This window comes from Aethalodelphis obliquidens, unplaced genomic scaffold (assembly GCF_003676395.1).
Source record: "Aethalodelphis obliquidens isolate GAN/ISIS:26980383/991018 unplaced genomic scaffold, ASM367639v1 scaffold6, whole genome shotgun sequence".
NCBI lineage: Eukaryota > Metazoa > Chordata > Mammalia > Artiodactyla > Delphinidae > Aethalodelphis > Aethalodelphis obliquidens.
Genome location: NW_020837950.1, coordinates 59601962 through 59620662, shown reverse-complemented (window position 1 = coordinate 59620662; position 18701 = coordinate 59601962). Strand labels below are relative to the sequence as shown.

At 35.3% G+C, this 18701-nt stretch overlaps 1 protein-coding gene across 1 annotated transcript in view; it reads right to left on the bottom strand.

Annotated features, from left to right (window-relative positions):
• Positions 1-18701, bottom strand: part of FAT4 (FAT atypical cadherin 4) — a 173996-nt gene that overhangs the window by 71203 nt on the left and 84092 nt on the right. Inside the window, exons 3-6 of the mRNA XM_027103666.1 lie at positions 16344-16605; positions 14135-14485; positions 6852-7774; positions 6045-6219 (exon numbers count right to left, since the gene is read on the bottom strand). Of these exons, the coding sequence (XP_026959467.1) occupies positions 6045-6219; positions 6852-7774; positions 14135-14485; positions 16344-16605 (1711 nt within the window). The remainder of the gene's footprint in view (positions 1-6044; positions 6220-6851; positions 7775-14134; positions 14486-16343; positions 16606-18701) is intronic.

Here is an 18701-nt window from a genome sequence, read left to right as displayed (position 1 = left end):
GGTAATGACAAAATGACCAAGACATGAATGGAAAACAAGTGCAAATGCAAAGGGCCAAGGTCAGGAAAAGGTTAGCATTTATAAAGGGGCCAGGTTAACTGGCACTGGCCATTTGCAACAAATGTTTAGCAACTGCTCTCCAGAAGCAAGTCACCTGATTTGTAAGTTTGCTGACTTCTGTGGTGTAAATACTCCTGCATCGGCCAATTTCAGCCAAACCAACATGAAGATACTGAACACAGAGTCGGGAGGTGACAATGGCCAATGGTGGCACATGATAAAGGCAGCCAGGGGTTGGTGACAGAAGGAGTCAGATAGGTGGACAGAGGTCAGGTCATTTAATGCCATGTGGTCAATGGTAAGAAATATAGTTTTTCTTCTTGGAAATCACTGAAGGTTTTGTGTTTTTTTTTAACATCTTTATTGGAGTATAATTGTTTTACAATGGTGTGTTAGTTTCTGCTTTACAACAAAGTGAATCAGTTATACATATACATATGTTCCCATATCTCTTCCCTCTTGCGTCTAAGTAAGCGACAGGGCATGACGATTTAAGTTATGGTTTTAAGGTTCATTAGTTGCTTGTTGGAGAAGGTACTGTGGGAAGAAATGCAATTAGGAAGCTCTCACATTAGCCCTGGCTTAGACTAAAGTGGTGGTAGTGGAAATGAAGAAAAATGGATAAATTCAGGACATTTTTTGAGGCAGAGTCTACTTGTCAATGGACCTGTTGAATGCGGAGTACAGAGAAAGAGGAATGAAGAGTGATAACAAGGTTTATCTTTAGCAACTGTGAAATCAGGGACAGAGAACAATTTATGGAGATTAGTGTGGACAGAAGTCAAAAAATTTTACTTGGCCTTACTAAGCTTGAGATGTCCAGAAAGTATGTTGACTAATATTAATAGCTAAAATAAGTCATTTCCATATTTATTCCTGCCAATATGTTTTTCACATAGGAATTACTGTTTCCATTCTATAGATATGAACACAATGGTAACTTCTTCAAGGTACCTAGAAAGTGGCAGAGGTGGGATTTGAGCCTCTTTTTAACTATAAAGTTATTTATTTACCTTTAGGATATACTTCCATTTTGTAATTAATTCTTAGGATTGATTTTTGAAAGTATACTGCTCTGGGTTCCCTGATAATTCCCTGCTACTTACTATATTTAAAACATATTCTTTTATTTATTGCACTTACAAGAAAATGGTAAGGAAAACTTTTGTAGGGAAGGGTCCTTGGGAACAGAATGCCAAACCATGTTAAGGACATTAACTGCTTTAGGGCCAGCTCCCCACTTAGAAGGAACCACGGAGAGCTGGGTTCTCTGCAGGTCCTGCATGACTACACCTAGGTGAAGCCTCAACCTCCTAGGAGTTTCTACTTGGTACACATTTCTAGAAGAAGTAACAATGAGTAATACAGACTGAAGGCAGAATACCCATACTTTTCATTACACCAGTTAAACAAACTATCACCTTTGAGTTATAGTCATTAAGTTAATCTTTAGTAAGTAAATCCTATAGGAAAAATAATGAGGTAGAATCATTATACTCTGTCCTAGTATCGTTACTTAACATTGTAACAGTCGGTCCCACACACATAGGATAGCGTGGTTGCAGCTCATTTTAAGCAGGAGACAGGAGTAGTCAGAGAGTTTCCAGATGTCCTACTCTATAGCCATGCAGTCAGTAAATAAAAATACGATGATAGTGGAATGTTAGTATTTTCTCCAAAAATATTCAAAGATTTAGAGATCTGCTGATAAAAGTAAGCTGCGGCTTCAATCGCTGCCATATTGCCGAAGCTGACCCATCTTTGGGCCGCCATCAGGTAAGAATTTTAAAAGAGCAAAGCAAAAGTGATTTGTGAGCTAAGGGATAAAACTGTCAAATTTTTTCCTTCTTTAGAACACTGATATTTCCCTTGTTCTTAGAACACTGCAAATTTGAGAATAACATCGCATCTGGGACCTAAAAGCTGCCATATTTTTCTAAATTTTCTCATGTCATCTACCAATTTGACTTTTAAATCATGGCAGGGAATAAGTATTCTAAATCCTGTGTTAGAGACTTCATTCCTGGAGTATAGGATTAAACTGCAAATTCTGAAGTCCGATATCTGAAACTCTCGCATTCTTCCATACAAGTGGGTATCGATGATACCAAAAGTATACAAAGGAATTGACTAAAAAATTATGGTCACATATGAGTTTTAATAATCTTAAAAGCATCTAGTCAACTTACTTCACAATTTCTGATTGCTTTACATGTGATCTGTATGAAATGACCTTCAGACACCTAACTGAATACTTACACTCCTGTGGCCTCATAAACACCAGTCCATTTCAAGGCAGCCCCCCAAAAAGCACTCATAAAAATCTGTGCTTTGGGGCAAAATTCAAGCAATTCTCTAATTTCCAAGACTGCCAAAATACTGTGACCAAGGCACCAGTGTCCCTGAATCTCATTTATGTCTCCCACCACGCTCCTAAGCACCATATTTAAAGGCCTGAATGACAAACTTCCAGATACTTTCATTTTACTGATGATATGAATTTTCACTCTCTATAACTCTAACTCTCCTATCTCAGTGTTGGGTAGAATATACACATACTTGGTCTTCACATGTTTCATTTAATGGCAACAGTCCTTCATAGAAATTAGAGTTGCACTTGCATTATTTGTCCTTATATTAAGAATTCTAGATCCCCAATTTTCCCCAGGATCGAGACTGATGGCATCAGGAATGCACACAGTTCAGCTCCCTGGAACCAGGACTTGGTTCTTGTGCAGTCTGCTCACTTAGACCAAGGCTCTATCGAACCTCCTACTTGCGAAAGTTCCTCCCAACAGGCTGACTCACCCATGAGTATTAGAAGAGAATATTTAACTCTATCATTTCAAGTTTTCTTTCTCTTTCTTCCTCCCTCCCTCCCTTCCTTCTTTCTTTTTCTTTCATTCTTTCTATTTTTCCTAATGAAATGTCCCTTTTGTGCTGTCATATTGATGGAGAAACAGCATTACAAGTGGTGGTTAAGCTTGCTGGCTGGCCCACAAAGGCTTCCTTAACCATAATTTGGCTGAACTACAGTTTTTAAATGGTTAAGCATTCACTTACTATGAAATACATTCTTTGGAAGTTTGAAAAAAAATCTGATACCGCAATAAAAAATTTTAATGTAGTAATGTATAAAATGTAAAAATATGAACTGCAATTTTTAAAAATGCTTTGTAAAAGCAATTCAATTATATTTTCTAATAAGATACTTACGTAGTAAAGAACAGGGCAAATATTTCTAAGAATTTTAAGATGTTCAAAGTGCGTGGATCACAATTTTTTTTAAAATCATTAGATACGTGATGTGGTAGGCATATTTAGCAATTTAACATATGTTGTATCAATTAAACCTTGTAATAAAATATTTTGTAATTACTATTATCCCCATGTTACTGAGAAGGATACTGAGATTGAGAGAGATGATACTTTTTGCCTGAATCATGGAGAAAATTATGACAGAACCAGAATTCAAATCAAGATCAATTCATATTCAAAGCTTTTATCATTATATTATATTATATAGAATAGTATTGGGTTTACTTTGCAAATAAAATAATTTTGAAAATGAATATATTTTTCAAAATTTACTTTACCTCCACACTAAAACCTTCATATACACTAAACTTGGAAGTCAGATATGTCAGGGTCTGAATCCTGCTCTTCTACTTCTTGGAGGTGTAATCCTGGGCAAATTATTTAACCACTGTGAGGTGGGGCTTACTGTAAGTAAGGTGGAAATAAAAGCGCCAAAGTCTTTGAGATAATAAAGAAAAGTAATGTGTAGAAATGGGTTAATATCTGTAAAACCTGACAAACTGCATGACCAGATTGCCAAATGTCAAAAAAACAAGCATTCCCTTCCCCTTCACAATATCCCCCTTTGTAGGCACACAAAAAGATTTTTAAATTCTCAGAATGATTTGATTGAAAACAGGCACTCCTGTCTAGATGATTACATTCCTTCTTTACCATGGCTTTTGACTTTAGAATGTTCCAAAGTACAAATCCTCTGATGGAGAACTTCTGTGGGTTGTGCCCTGCCCTGCACTGCATTCTCACAATCACAATCTGCTCCTCACCCTGGGATGACCTACTTGTGACACACCATCTTGTGCAGCAAGTTTTATAGTGACTGATGCCTTAGCGACCAGATTCCTGGTTCTGGTTTCTCCTCCCCCACTTGACCTCCACAAAGGCTGTTTTTGTGCGTGCCTAGAATTGACTGCACACATCCAGGAACTGGAGAGGAGAGCTGAGACTGGGGTGTTTTCGTAATAAAACATTGGTTCTAAGTATCTGACCCTCTACCAGTTTCTACTCCATTTCATCCTCTCTTCCCTCCAGGTGACTCTTGGATTGATTTGAATCAATACTGGATTGATTTGAACAATGTGGCAGTGACTGCATTTTTCACATGAAAATGCTTACCTACTGACCAAGAAGCACTGCCTACACATATAATGAAACATGTTTCAGATCAACTTGTTTAAGTTTTATGTGGTTACCACGCTACATTCTGTTCATCATTCTCTGGGATTTTATAGTTTGCATGAAATGTAATATGGTCATTCACAACCATTAAAAAATACAGAGAATAGTTCTTTCTTTCATAAAATAATCGTCTCAGATGATTACACTTCCAAAAGCAAATGGCAAATAATATATAGACAGAGCCACCTTGATTAATAAGCAATGGCACTATCATTTGAATACTTAACATAAATTTATTATTACTCAATCTTAAAATCTCCTTTTTTAATGAGAAGTGGTAACATGAATTGTATACTTCGAAACTGGTTATATATAAAAAAACCTGATATATTATATTCATCAAAAACGTTTCAGCCACAGTAAAAACAGCTCATTTGAACATTCAGAATTGTTCTTCTATAGCAGGAACCACATAGTTACATGAATATACATATACAAAAAATGTCAGTCCTTTGAGGTTCAAACAAATCTGCCTTGGCTTAAAACAATTTCAACAAAATTTTAAAATACGTCAACATTACTAAATTCCTCAATACTTAAAATACTAAGTTGTGACAATTTTTATAAATGAGTGTTACATAAAGACAATGTTTCATAATTCCCCAATACTTTTGTAGATCAATGGTTCATTCATCCATCCATTCATTCATTCATTCAAAAAATATTTAAGCAATACCTACTTTCTTCAAGGCATAATGGTTCTTTAACAAATTTTTAGTTGTTTCAGTTTTTGATTAGAAGTGATCAACACTTATGAATAGAGTCAATATATGCAAAATAACGTAGTGGTAAACAGTAACGTTCCTTTTTTGAATAGATTGTATTTTATGCTACTCGCTATACAATTTTATGTAATGACTATTTCCAAACACTAAAAGCTAACGTATGCTGCTTTTCTTTCTCTCCATGGTAGTCCATTCCACTGCTATCTCAGTGAGAACCCGGGGCTCTCACTGCTCTCTTTGGAGCTCTGTGAGGCTTCATCAAATGCTTATTATGGCTACTTACAATTTTGCAGAACCTAAAGGACTAATGAAGTAAAACGCTGGACCCACTCTCTTATCTCCATGACCAGTTAGAACAATTTGGATGTTTTCAAAGCTAAAGTATTGGGTTGGCCAAAAAGTTCGTTTGGGTTTTGTTCTGCAAAAACCTAAAAGAACTTTTTGGCCAACCCAATATTTGCAATGCCCCGCAGCGCAAGTGTTAGAGCATCAAGTCACCCCCAGAGGTACTAGGGTATCCTTCCAGGCAAGGACACATTTTGCTTTACAGGAATAGAGCTTTGCTTGTAATGTGCTTAAGCTCTTACCACTTACATATAAATTTCATAAAGTGATATATGTTCTATAAATGATGTAGATACCACTGGAGTTCCAAGCATTAGTAAATTTCAACAAATATTTAAATTAATGGTAGACAAAAATACTTCCATATATTTATATTATGAAGAAATTCTTCACAGTTGAACAAGATTATTACAGACTTACCTGAATCTGTAGCTGTGATCAACAAGACAAAATGCTCCTTTGTTTCACGGTCCAAACTCTGTGTCACTCGAAGCTCTCCACTAGATGAGAGAGTAAAAGCACTGTCTTCATTACCACCAAATAGAACATACGAGAGTTTGCTGTTAGAACCTTGATCGTCATCTCTTGCCACGACCTACAGGAGAGAATAATACACACCATGAATGCGAGTAAAACTAACAAAATGTATATCATGAAATAAAGTATATCATTAAAAATAATGAGGTAGAGCCATATGTTCCAATATTAAAAGGTTTCAAAGACATGTTTGTAAGTTTCAAGCAAAAAATTAAAATGGTACAGAGTACTATGCATTATTTGTGCAAAACTAGGCATAAAAGCCATACATTGAATTTTTGGAAGGCTTCACAAAAAATTTTAACAGTGGTTTCATCCAAGTAGTTGGATTTGTAAAGAGGGAAGGGAGAACAACATTTGTAAGTTTTCAAACTTTTACATCATTTTATTTTCTTACCATGTGCAGATATTAGTTATAGTGAAACAAAATTCAAAAATATACAAATGCATAAATATGTGCAACATGAGTAAACACAAAAGAATATAACTGAAATGCAATATTTAATCTACAAGGAAATAAATAAGTCCTTAGGTATAATTTTCATAAAACTGTCCTTTTCAAGATTTGCTATACCTGCAAGTAAGCATTTTTGGATGAGAAAGAGGAAGAGAGTGGGGGAAGCATGTACATTTTAATTAAATGAGAGTCTTATAACGAACACAATATTTGTTTTATTTAAATATACTGACCTGAAGAATTGTTCTGGGTAGTGTCCCCAAATTCTCAGGGACATTTACAGAATATGGAGATAGCTCAAATATGGGAACAAAATCATTAATATCCAGTAGAACAACACTGACAGTGGAGGTATCAGTTCTGGGGGTGCTGCCCCGATCTGTGGCCTGAACAGTTAAAAAGTAAGTAGGGGTCTTCTCTCTATCCAAGGGCTTAGCCACAGTGATTGCACCTGTGACTGAGTCGATCCGAAATTCCTGATTGGCATTACCATCAATAATGCCGTAGCGGACCTGTCCATTTGTACCTTCATCTCCATCTGCTGCGGATACTTGTATTATATCCGTTCCAGTGAGTGTATTTTCATCAATCTCCACTTTATACACGGCCTGTGCAAAAACAGGGTTATTATCGTTGATGTCAAGTACCATAACTACAACCTCTGTAGATGAAGAGAGAGATGGTTGACCTTTGTCTGTAGCCACCACTGTTAGAGTATAATTAGAAACCTCTTCTCGATCCAGTTCTCCAGTGAGCCTCACTTCTCCATCAATGGTCCCAATACTGAACTTGTTTCCCGAAGGGTTCAGTAGGTTGTACTCAATATAGCTATTTGGGCCGCTGTCTGGGTCAGTTGCTTGCGCTTTGAAAACAATGGTATCAATAGGTGTGTTTTCTGGAATGTATGTCAATTTAGGGGAAAGAAATGTTGGTGGGTTATCATTTACATCCAACAAAATAATGGAGACTTGAGCAGTGCTTGTGAATCTGGAGGCTGGAAGCTGTGGCAGGTCGTGCACTTGAACGACCAGATTGTAGAAGGACTGACTTTCCCGATCCAAAGCTTTCTGGACTTTCAGTATCCCATGCTTGTCAACTGTAAACTGCCCAAGGCTATCACCAGAAGCAATGCTGTAAGCCAACTGGGAGTTGATGCCTGAAATGGAAGGGAAAAATTAAATTTTCTGAAATATGTGCTGATTGCAAACTAAACTGCACCAAAATTTTCATGATATGAAACTGCACATTTGATATATGATGCCTCCAAACACATCTTACAGATGATTTAGCCACAGTTAATTTTCTTTATAAGTAATACATAACCCATAATCCTTTCCTTGTCAACGTCTGATCTGAAAAGATGTTTACAATCTGGTGAACAAATGATCTATATACTGCGGGCTATTTACCATGGTGTTGAAATGCCAAATTACAAAAATAAAGAGGAAAACAATATTCCAGAGAGCGGATATTTTTCTATACATTTACTTATTTCTGTCACATAATTCCTGAGAGTTCAACATTAACAGTGCCACACTATACTACTAGCCAAACATTTATCACTTTAGTAATTTATTGAGGCCGACACCAATTTTCAGAGAAGGGTAATAAAATTTTCTGATGTATGGCATTAGTCATGGATGCTTTAAGTCTACTTTTACATTTCTTGTCAGAACCAATAAATACTTTTTAATTCCTATTAAGCATCTGGCTAATGGCCTTTGAGAAAATAATTCTCTTTCAAATTTTATTATGTGTATGCACCGTGTTTTAAAAGTAATTTTTGAAAGAAATATTAGCAGTAAAAGGCTCCAAATATAAAGGTTCACACTATTTGGGGGCTATTTTTAGATAATATTTTATCTATTTTTCCTGCTGTATAGCACAGGGAACTCTGCTTAATATTATGTAACAACCTAAATGGGAAAAGAATTTGAAAATGAATAGGTACATGTATATGTATAACTGAATCACTTTGCTGTACACCTGAAACTAATACAACACTGGTAATCAACTATAGTCCCATATAAAATAAAAGTAAAAAAAAATTATATATAAATCCTTATTTCATAAAATGATTGCAGAGATTCTTCTAACAAAGATGATATGAAGAATGGATCAACCTATTAGTTTAGTAAATAATTTAAAGGTAAACAACAGATAAGCAGTGCAAACAGAAAGAAAAATCATATTTTCTGCCCCAGAATAGCATTTTCTTCACTGGTGCACAATGTCATGTGTACTTTTATATTTTATCATAAAGCTGTTGGGCAACCATAGGATAAGAATTTCTAAGAAACATATTGTATATCTAGATAACTCATCCTTAATAAAAATACTGTACTCTGGGATCTTCTGCTAGGGAAAATCTGTTGAGTTACAAAAACTGCTTACAAATGGCTCCTATATTTCTGAAGTTAATTTTAACTATTCAGGTGTCAGAAAAGATGTCCACTCTTTGCCAAAAGTCTTCTAGAACAATTGGATCACCTTTTTCCTCTTTTATTTCTTGAAAAATACTCTTTCTCAAGATTCTGTGAATATTTGAGTTTGCTTTTGCCTTTTCTTTAAACTCATTACAATCTTTATAAAGGTAAGTTTAGTTGAGTAACAGGATTTTTTTTCTACCAGGTAAAGTCTGCTTGCTCTATTTTAAAAAAAAAGGCTAGAATTATTATTTTCCTGTGATCTAATAGTCTCTTATCTAATGTCTTTTGTCAATATGTTGATGCAGAGAAAAATATTTATGGAGATAACTTTAGGGAACTGGCTTATTCACAAAAATTTCTAGGATAAACAAGGATTGAGTAGATCTTTGAAAAGGTAGGATTTTTCTCCTCATTTAAGAGTTGTGGCTTTTAATCTTTGTAGTTTATTTAAGACTATTCACAAGAGAACAAAGCAGAGGTTATAAACTTCCAAATACTTAGGAGTCTGAGGATCAGGAAAAATATGAATAAATAAAGCTAACGGAGGCCACAGCTCAATTCACCAGCAGGAGATAAAGAGAAGTTTAAGATCTGGATAGAACAAGGTCAAGAGCCTACTTCAACTCTTTGACTTAAAATTCCACAGGTTTGGGGGAAGAAAAGTTCTATCAACTGATGCAAAGATAAAAAGTTTCATCAACTGGTGCAATATATGTATATATTACTTAGAAAGCAATTTGATTTTAAAGATATATATACCCATATATATATATTATATATATATATATATTTGATATATTTTTAAATAGAATTACTCTCTAAGGAAATTTTTTGCCTTTCCTATGGCTAACTCCATCAGTAAATATTTAATTCCTATTCTTTGAGGCACAAATTCATACACAATTATTATTGAGAAAAAAAGTTATGATGACATCTGGATAAAAATAATACCAACAAGCAGAGATATACTTCTTTGTAAGCATATAAAACCTTTCATGCCCAAGATCAAAAGAAATTTAAAATACTTACAAAATTACAGATGGCTACAAAGTGATGGCCTAACATTTCTACATAAATCAACTGGAATGCAAGTAATTAAATCAAGGATCTGAACACCCTTGGTCCACTGTGTATGCTACTTCCTGGAGTAAACAATTAACTTGCAGAGGCAAAAAGAGAACATGATACCAAGATTTTATAGCCTTGTAAACAGCAGGAGAGCCTCCTTTTTAGGGAAAACGTTTAGTGGAGTAGGTGGATGGTGGAAGTAATAAATATTAAGCTTTAGCTAGAATTATGAAAAAAGAAAAATTTGGTTTTATATTCAAATTCATAATGAAAAATGTATCAGGTGATAACGTTAACAATGAACTGACGATAACAATCATTATCTTTGAGAAAATAAACATAGACATACAACTAGTTTTGCACAAAATATTGCAGCATCATCTAAGAAACAGCTCTCATCTCAGGAACTGAGACCTTACGGTTGCAATTACAGGCCATGGAAGCCATCTATATGGACTTTACTGTAAAGAAAAGGACTTTTCATTCCTGTCAAGTCTAAGTGACTCTGGGCATGTGCTCGACATCTAAAAAATACATGTAGACATATTGAAACTCAAAATTCTCCCTGAACCTTCGTACTATCCTGAAAAATTGAGAGCTCAGGCCATTCTTCTCTCTCTGCTCCTTGCATCAAATATCCCAATCATGAATCACTAAATATATTATTTTAGTATTCTATAATTTATTCATATGTGTTGGGACTTGAATTTAGTGGGCTTTCATAGCACCAGATTTTTAAGCTTAGAAAAGTTCATATTTCTAACCACTTGTGTTCAATGTTCTGAAAGCAGTTTATTTACATGACTCTTTCTTTCTTTCTGGCAGCTTTATTGTGTGTGTGTGGTTGTGTTAGGGTTTTTTTTTTTTTTTTGGTTGATTTTTATTTCAATCTTAAGAATAATTTAGTTCCAGGAAATATAGCATATAACTATAGGTATGTAGCTCTACTATGAAATGTGTATATTTATTCACAATCCATAAATGTTGTCTAATTATTTCTATGATGAACTAGTATTTGTCAACTTATCGTACAGCTGTAACACATGGAACTCTTGCAAATAGAATTCACTTTTATGAAGCAGTTCCAACAAGGTCATCAGGTCACTGGAATATGAAACCCATTTACAGGTCAAATGATCTGCATTGTGTACCAAGCATATATCAGTAAATTTATTCAGCAATAATTACAATTGCTTTATGACTCTACAACTCCCCAATATTTTGAAGAGTTTATGAATTTATTTCTAGGATAATGTAATAATTATCAAAGCCAGAATATTTCCATGAAACTTCCATTTTATAATACTTTGCCTCAATATAATACTTTCTTAACTGTATGCATGAAAGCCTTGAGCTTAATACATGTGCTACTTATCTTGTGAACACAGTAAAATATTTGCTTTATTCTTATTAAATGGTATGTAATCTAAAATTTTAGGTTAAAATTAGAGAATTTAGATATAAGTAACAGAAAATGTTAAATTTATTTCCATATAAAATGTCTTCATTTAAGATGACAATATTCTCTCATCTGAAAACTCTTGATCAGAGATTAAAATAAATTTGCTAATAAATTTGCTAATTAGAAAAGTCTAATTAGCAAATAATATTGTTTGTGAAATATGTTGAGAACTATTTAGTATAACTGAGTTGGCAGTTTTAAACAAAGACGGTTACCCTTGTACAGTCTTATCATGATCCCTGTAATTCAGAGAGATTAGAAACCGTGTCCTATATTTTAGGTCAAAGTACAGGAAATTACACTGATAAAAGTATTCTAAACTAAAGCAATGGAAAAATGTAGCTTGAAACTTTTACCTAACACAATTAAAGGCAAAAAAAAAAATCCATAAAAAGTAACTTGAAGTCAATGGTTAACACATTTCTCTGCATATGCTTACATGGATTATTCCAGCAGCTTTCACACACAAAAGAGTGTCTTATTTGCTATTTTCCCAGTTCCCTGCAATCAAGGTGTGAGGATAAATGAAATTTAATTTAGAGCTGCACACAATCCTATGATACAATGGACTCTCTCTAATACATAATAAATAAGTCACAATGAAACCTGGCAGATAATTCTTCACTACAGAAAAGTTGGAACCAATAAAAAAAGTTCATATCCAGAGATCAGGTAAATTAATTAAGTTTATATCAATAATAATAGAGAAATAAACATCCAAAATAAAGATTAACCTCAGTTGTGTATAAAGCCTAATGGTAGACAATTACAGAGCTGGGCTGATGTACATGAAATAGACTGAGCAATGTTCTTAGGCCAGGACTGGGTACATACTAAGGACAGGTGGCCCATCACATTTGCTGGTTCCCCATCCACGGATTCAACCACCATGGATCAAAAATATTTGGGAAAGAAAGATTCCAAACATTTCCAAAAAGAAAAACTTGAATTTTCCATGCACTGGCAACTATTTACATAGCATTTATATTGTATTAGGTATTATAACTAATCTAGTAATCTATATGGGAGGATGTGCATAGATTATATGCAAATACTACACCACTTTACATAAAGGATTTGAGCATCTTGGATCTTGGTACCAGTAGGGGTCCTGGAACCAATCCCCTGCAGATACCAAGGGACAACCTGTATTTGACAATTGTCGGTTATTGTTACTAATATTATTAGCAATTTCTAGAACTAACATTATGGGCACTTCTATTTTAGGTATATTTATGTGTCCAATATTAACTGTGCTTAATAAGAGGGGAAAACTTCAAAATGTACTTAATGAATTCTAAAGAAAGCAGTCTCATGAATTAAAAATACTGTGCTCTTTGCCTCTCATATCTTTCGAAGTGGCAATTCTGGACACTCCTGAAAGGAAACTAAGTATAGAGCAGAATGCTGAGATAGAATGGTACTCTGAGATTACATAAATAATTTAAGTCAGCAAGAACCAGGAAATTCTAAATTAAGGTTGATATGCCTATGTCACGAGGCATATCCTTGGGCTAGAGACCCATTTCCTCTTAAAATAATGTCCCTTGTTTTCTCAACTGAATGAACATTTAGCTGCATCCAGTGGAAGGGAAAACAAGGTACTAACTTTCCAAACAGTTTAGTTAAAGACTGATAATCTGTACAATGTTATCTCTGAGCCTATATTATCTGATATTTGTATATACAAGTTAGTCTTAGAAGAAAGACCAAGGGAGTCCTATTTTAAAATAAAGTTTTTCAAATAAATAAATAAAAATCAAGCAAAAATCAAACATTGTAAAGTCTAGATTTAATGTAAAATCTCAACTGGATTATATAGCATAAATTAAAGAGATCTGAGACTGTCCTTTGAGACAAAGCATGAAAGCTTGCTAAAATACTCTGAGCAATTTTCAGTCAGAAATATAAAACTAGGGCTTCCCTGGTGGCGCAGTGGTTGAGAGTCCGCCTGCCGATGCAGGGGACACGGGTTCGTGCCCCGGTCCGGGAAGATCCCACATGCCGCGGAGTGGCTGGGCCCGTGGGCCATGGCCGCTGAGCCTGCGCTCCACAGCGGGAGAGGCCACAGTGGTGAGAGGCCCGCAGACCGCAAAAAAAAAAAAAAAAAAGAAATATAAAACTAATCACGCATTCTAAGTATTTTTTGAGACTTTGGTTTTCCTTTTGCATCCATATTTTATCCTTTTCATGTTAAAAGAATATATGTAAGCAAATAGTTATTTATCTGACATAAACCTACCAAAAAGCTGTTTTATGACTTCTACATTGCTAACCTGCAATAGTGTCATACAGTTAGGGAGAAAAAAAGAAAGATAAAGTTTAAAAAGCTTATAAGATGATAACAATGCATGCAGTGTAACTGTTATAAATAAGATATTAACTAACAAAATACTTAATCTTTTCATCCTGTATAGTTAAATTATAATCTATTCCTCAACTTTGGACCTATACTTACAAAATGCAATTTTGTGACAGCTGCACACAGTAAAGAAATACGAAATGAAGCTGACGATATTTTTTAATAAAGTTTAAGTATATAAAATAAAGTACATACCATCATCCGCGTCAGTAACATTAAACACAAGAACAGTAGATCCTAGAGGTAGATTCTCCATTAAAGATGTGCTGTATGAATCCAAGCTGAAAATGGGTGGGTTATCATTTACATCTAGTATATTGAAATAAACCCTAATGGTAGTAAATTGTCCCCCACCATCTTCAGCTCGGACAGTGAGAATATAATATTGCTGTGCTTCATAATCTAATATTCGAGTCAAATTAAAGACTCCGGTAACTGGATTCAGGAAAAATGTGCCATCTTCATCGTCTTCATTTACAATATATGTAATTTCTCCATTCACACCAGAGTCATCGTCTGTAGCTAAAATAGCTGCTACCAAAGAACCTATCAGAAAAATAAGAGTCTAAAATTAATGGGGCAGGGTATTGCTAAGAGAATACTTATGATATCAAAAACTTTATTTCTACAGTAAAGTATTTTAACTAGAGAAGTACTATGAAAATATAATGAACACAACATTCTGTAGATTTCTACATTAACACCCGATACCAACATTCCCAAATAGTATCAAAATGTATAGCGTATTAGATATCCAGTAGATCTTATGTTGCAATGTAAATGTTCTGGGGAATGAACACTACTTCGGACATTATTTTTCTACCTGGCACTACCAATCCATAAACATATTGATGAATTCAATGAGCATATATTGGGGCCCATTGCTAGTGTCAGGAACTGGGAATTCCAAGCAATGATACAAACTTATGCTGAGGGGATACCAGTTGACAGCTCATATGACCGAGACAGGCTGGGACCTGGGGCCATTTGCTGCAGTGCTGCAGGGCTTACACCGGCACACACCTCTCCTCAAGCAAAACAAATACAGAGAAACTATATGGGACTGAAAATAACTGTGTGCATGCCCAGTTGGGGCAAATTCTGGACCAAGAGATAAAAAAAGACCAAAAAAACCAACTGCCACTTCTGAAGAGCCAGGAGCAAAAACTGGGTGTTGGGAGCAAAAGCAGGGTACTGCGCATGCCCCCTGCACTCAGCACCACAAATAGGTGGGCAGAACACCTAAGCCACCCCTCTGTCCCGACCCCTGGGCACACCCCTACCCTGACCCCACATAAGGAAGCAGCTTGCTGAGCGAGCAAGGGAACCTGTTACTTGTTTTTGCTCCTTCCTGCTGGGGCAGGGGCCCCAAAAAAGCCTAGCCTGAATTTCTTGTCTGGCCTCTAGTCAATTTCTATTGATTGGGGAAGGCCATGAACCCTGGTCAGTATCATGACCATTGCTAGAATTAAGGCGAGAAAGAAACGTAATGGGAATTACATGAAGGACATGCATAACTCATCTTGGGGACTGTAGTGAGAAGTAGGCTTCTATAAATGTTTCACTCCTCTGTCAAATGAGTTTCTAAAACATATGCCTTATTCCAAACTCACTCCAAATGTAATTCAGAATTCAATTTCAGTTTTAGATAAGAATTTCCAGTAGTGGGAAGGAAGCATACCCACACCAATTACATGGATTTGGGGTACTCAAATTCAACAGTCACAGCATAATATGTTCAAATAGACAAGGTGGGAATTCAGGATTCCTATTTTACTAACATTTATTGAGCATCTGCTAATCCTCGAACCCCATGTTAGCAAACTTATATACGTTTTACCCTAATTCTAACAGGAATCGTTTCCATATACAGCAGGATGAACTGAAGCTAAGAGAAATGAATACACTGCCCTGGTTCACACAGCTAGTAAGTGTTAGAACCAGTATTGACAGGTTTTCATGTGCTTTTCTTTGCTCTTTCTATGCACAGCAAAATATTCACATCAGACTTTTTTTTTAATCTTTATTGGAGTATAATTGCTTTACAATGATGTGTTAGTTTCCGTTTTATAACAAAGTGAACATCAGACGTTTTTAAAGTGGAAAAATGCTATCAAAACTATGGTTACCAGAAAAATCCACAATGCATGTCACAAATACTTTCAGAAACAGAAATATCTGTAATTAGTAATCAGATGATTGGCTACCTTCATTTGCTCTCAAAAGTCTAGAAATTTGTTTGGGAATTGTAGTGAAGATGGTTAATTAAAATATTTCAAAATCCAGCATTTATACTTGGTAGCATATGGTAAAAACTGGTCACAATTTAAGAGTAGCCAAAACATAGTCCATAATTGTAGTCAAAGGTGATCCTTGCCAATACACTTATGGGCGTGCCACCTACCTGGGGTAGTGTCTTCTGGGATGTCAAAAGAGTACACAGGCCTGGAGAACTTGGGTGTGTGGTCATTCACATCGCTGACAGTGATATTTATTCTCATATCTGAGGACTGAAGGCCGTCATCTGCACGAACCAGCAAGGAATATTTGGAACGGCGTTCCCTGTCCAACCTCTTGGTAGCTATCAGATCTCCAGATTCAGGGTCAATTCGGAAACTGTCATCGGCTCCACTAATGATTGTGTATGTGACAAGAGCATTTGCACCCTAGGAAAAAAAGATGAGTATCTGAACTGCTAGAAATAGAACACCAAGAATACCACTCCTTGTGCTGAATACGTATTTGACAAAGTGAAGCTTTGGGGCTTAATTTCACATGATACTGTAAGATTTCAAAAGGTAACAAGCCAGAGTAGTGTATTACCTAGTCTTTCACCATTCACTCCATTAAATAACAACAAATCGCAACCTTCAGTATTTATATGTATATTTCAGTATTTATATAACACAATGAATCTCAACCTTCAGTATTTATATATACCATTCACTCCATTAAATAACACAACAAATCTCAACCTTCAGTATTTATATGTTTTTTAATTCTTAAAATATACACATGGAAAGTACGAATGATGCTAATACTATTAACCACATAACCAGAGGTTTGCTAAAGGCTTGCTCTGTGCCAGGCCTAGTGACAGCACTAAGTATGCATTATCTCGCTTCAATTCACAGCTCCATGAGATACGATTCCTCAAATGAAGACACGGGGTTCCGAGATGCTAGGTAACTTATGCAGAGTCACACTGTAAGAGTGAGCGTGGATTTCAAACCCTAGTCTGCCTGACTCTGAGCTCATGCTCCTTCTGGTCCAACATGAAAAGGTATTAAACAAATCAGGCACTAAATGGAGGCTTGCAATAAGCACTGTAAGAACCAGACGGGGATTATTTTGACCAATTTGGTAGTGTGGAGAGTTTAAATCTAAAATAAAGGAAGAAAAATCAAGCTAAACTATTAGATGATGGGTGTATGTTGGAGAATCTCAGTTGTAACACACATTGAATTGTATAGCCAAGAAACCACTAATCTTGTTTTAATCGAAAACAATCTTTTAAGGCTCTCAATAGTGTAGGATGGACTAGAATGAAGAGAGGCCAGAGAAGGGAGACAGTGAATGAAGTTTGGCCCCAAGAGACTGGGGCTTTATTTCCTCAAGATGAAACTCTATACAATCTGTAGTATTTTCTGGTTCTAAGTCCCTGTTCTGTAAAATGAAAGCAGGAATCCATTCTTGTTTTCTCTCAGATCTTAGAGCTGTAGCACTCAAAATCTGAGGTATGAACTAGGAATTTGGCAGAAGGAATGGAAAAGTTGAGAAAAATACAACATTTATTAAGTGTTTATTAAGTGCTAAGCACTGCTCTGAGCACATCACTTCATGGGCACTAATTATTTAGATACTTAAAGGTGATCCAGTTGGGTAAGTACTATTATTATCCCAATTTTGAAGATAAAGAAACTGAGACAAAGAAATATGAACCCTGGCTATCTTGCTCTAGAAATGAGACTCTCAATTATTATGTACCAAACATAATACACAGGACAAATTAGTTAAGATCTGATAGGTTATTGGATATAGAAGTAACAGTAACAATACCTCTCATTTGTTCAACATTCCCCTATATCCTCATTTCTTTCTTTTTTTTTTTAATTGCAGTTGATTTACAATGTTGTGTTAGTTTCAGGTGTACAGTAAAGTGAATCAGTTTTTTATATATATATATATATATCTCCACTCTTTTTTTAGGTTCTTTTCTCATATAGGCCATTACAGAATATTGAGTAGAGTTTCCTGTGCTATACAGTAGGCTCTTATAAGTTATCTATTTTATGTATAGTAATGTGTGTATGTCAATCCAAAACTCCCAGTGTATCCCTCCCCACTGCCCTTATCCCCTGGTAACCATAAGTTTGTTTTCTACATCTGTGACCCTACTTTTGTTTTGTAAGTAAGTTCATTTGTACCTTTTTTTAGTTTCCAAATATAAAAAATATGATATTTTTTTTTCTGTGTCTGACTTACTTCACTCAGTCTCACTTCTTTCTTTTAACAACTCCAGGCAATGGGTGTAAAAGTGAAACAGAAGGAAAAAAAATTAATTTCAAATTACTTTGGCTGTGAATTAGGAGAATACTGTTGCTGAAGATATCTCTGGATAAGATCTGCTTTGATGCAGGAGAAAGTATACAGTGAAATTTTATAATTTTATGTATAGTATGTTAAGCAATTGAAGGACAGTTTCATAGAAATGGTTATGTGGCAATGGTCATAACCATAGAAATGGTTGTGTGGTCAGAGA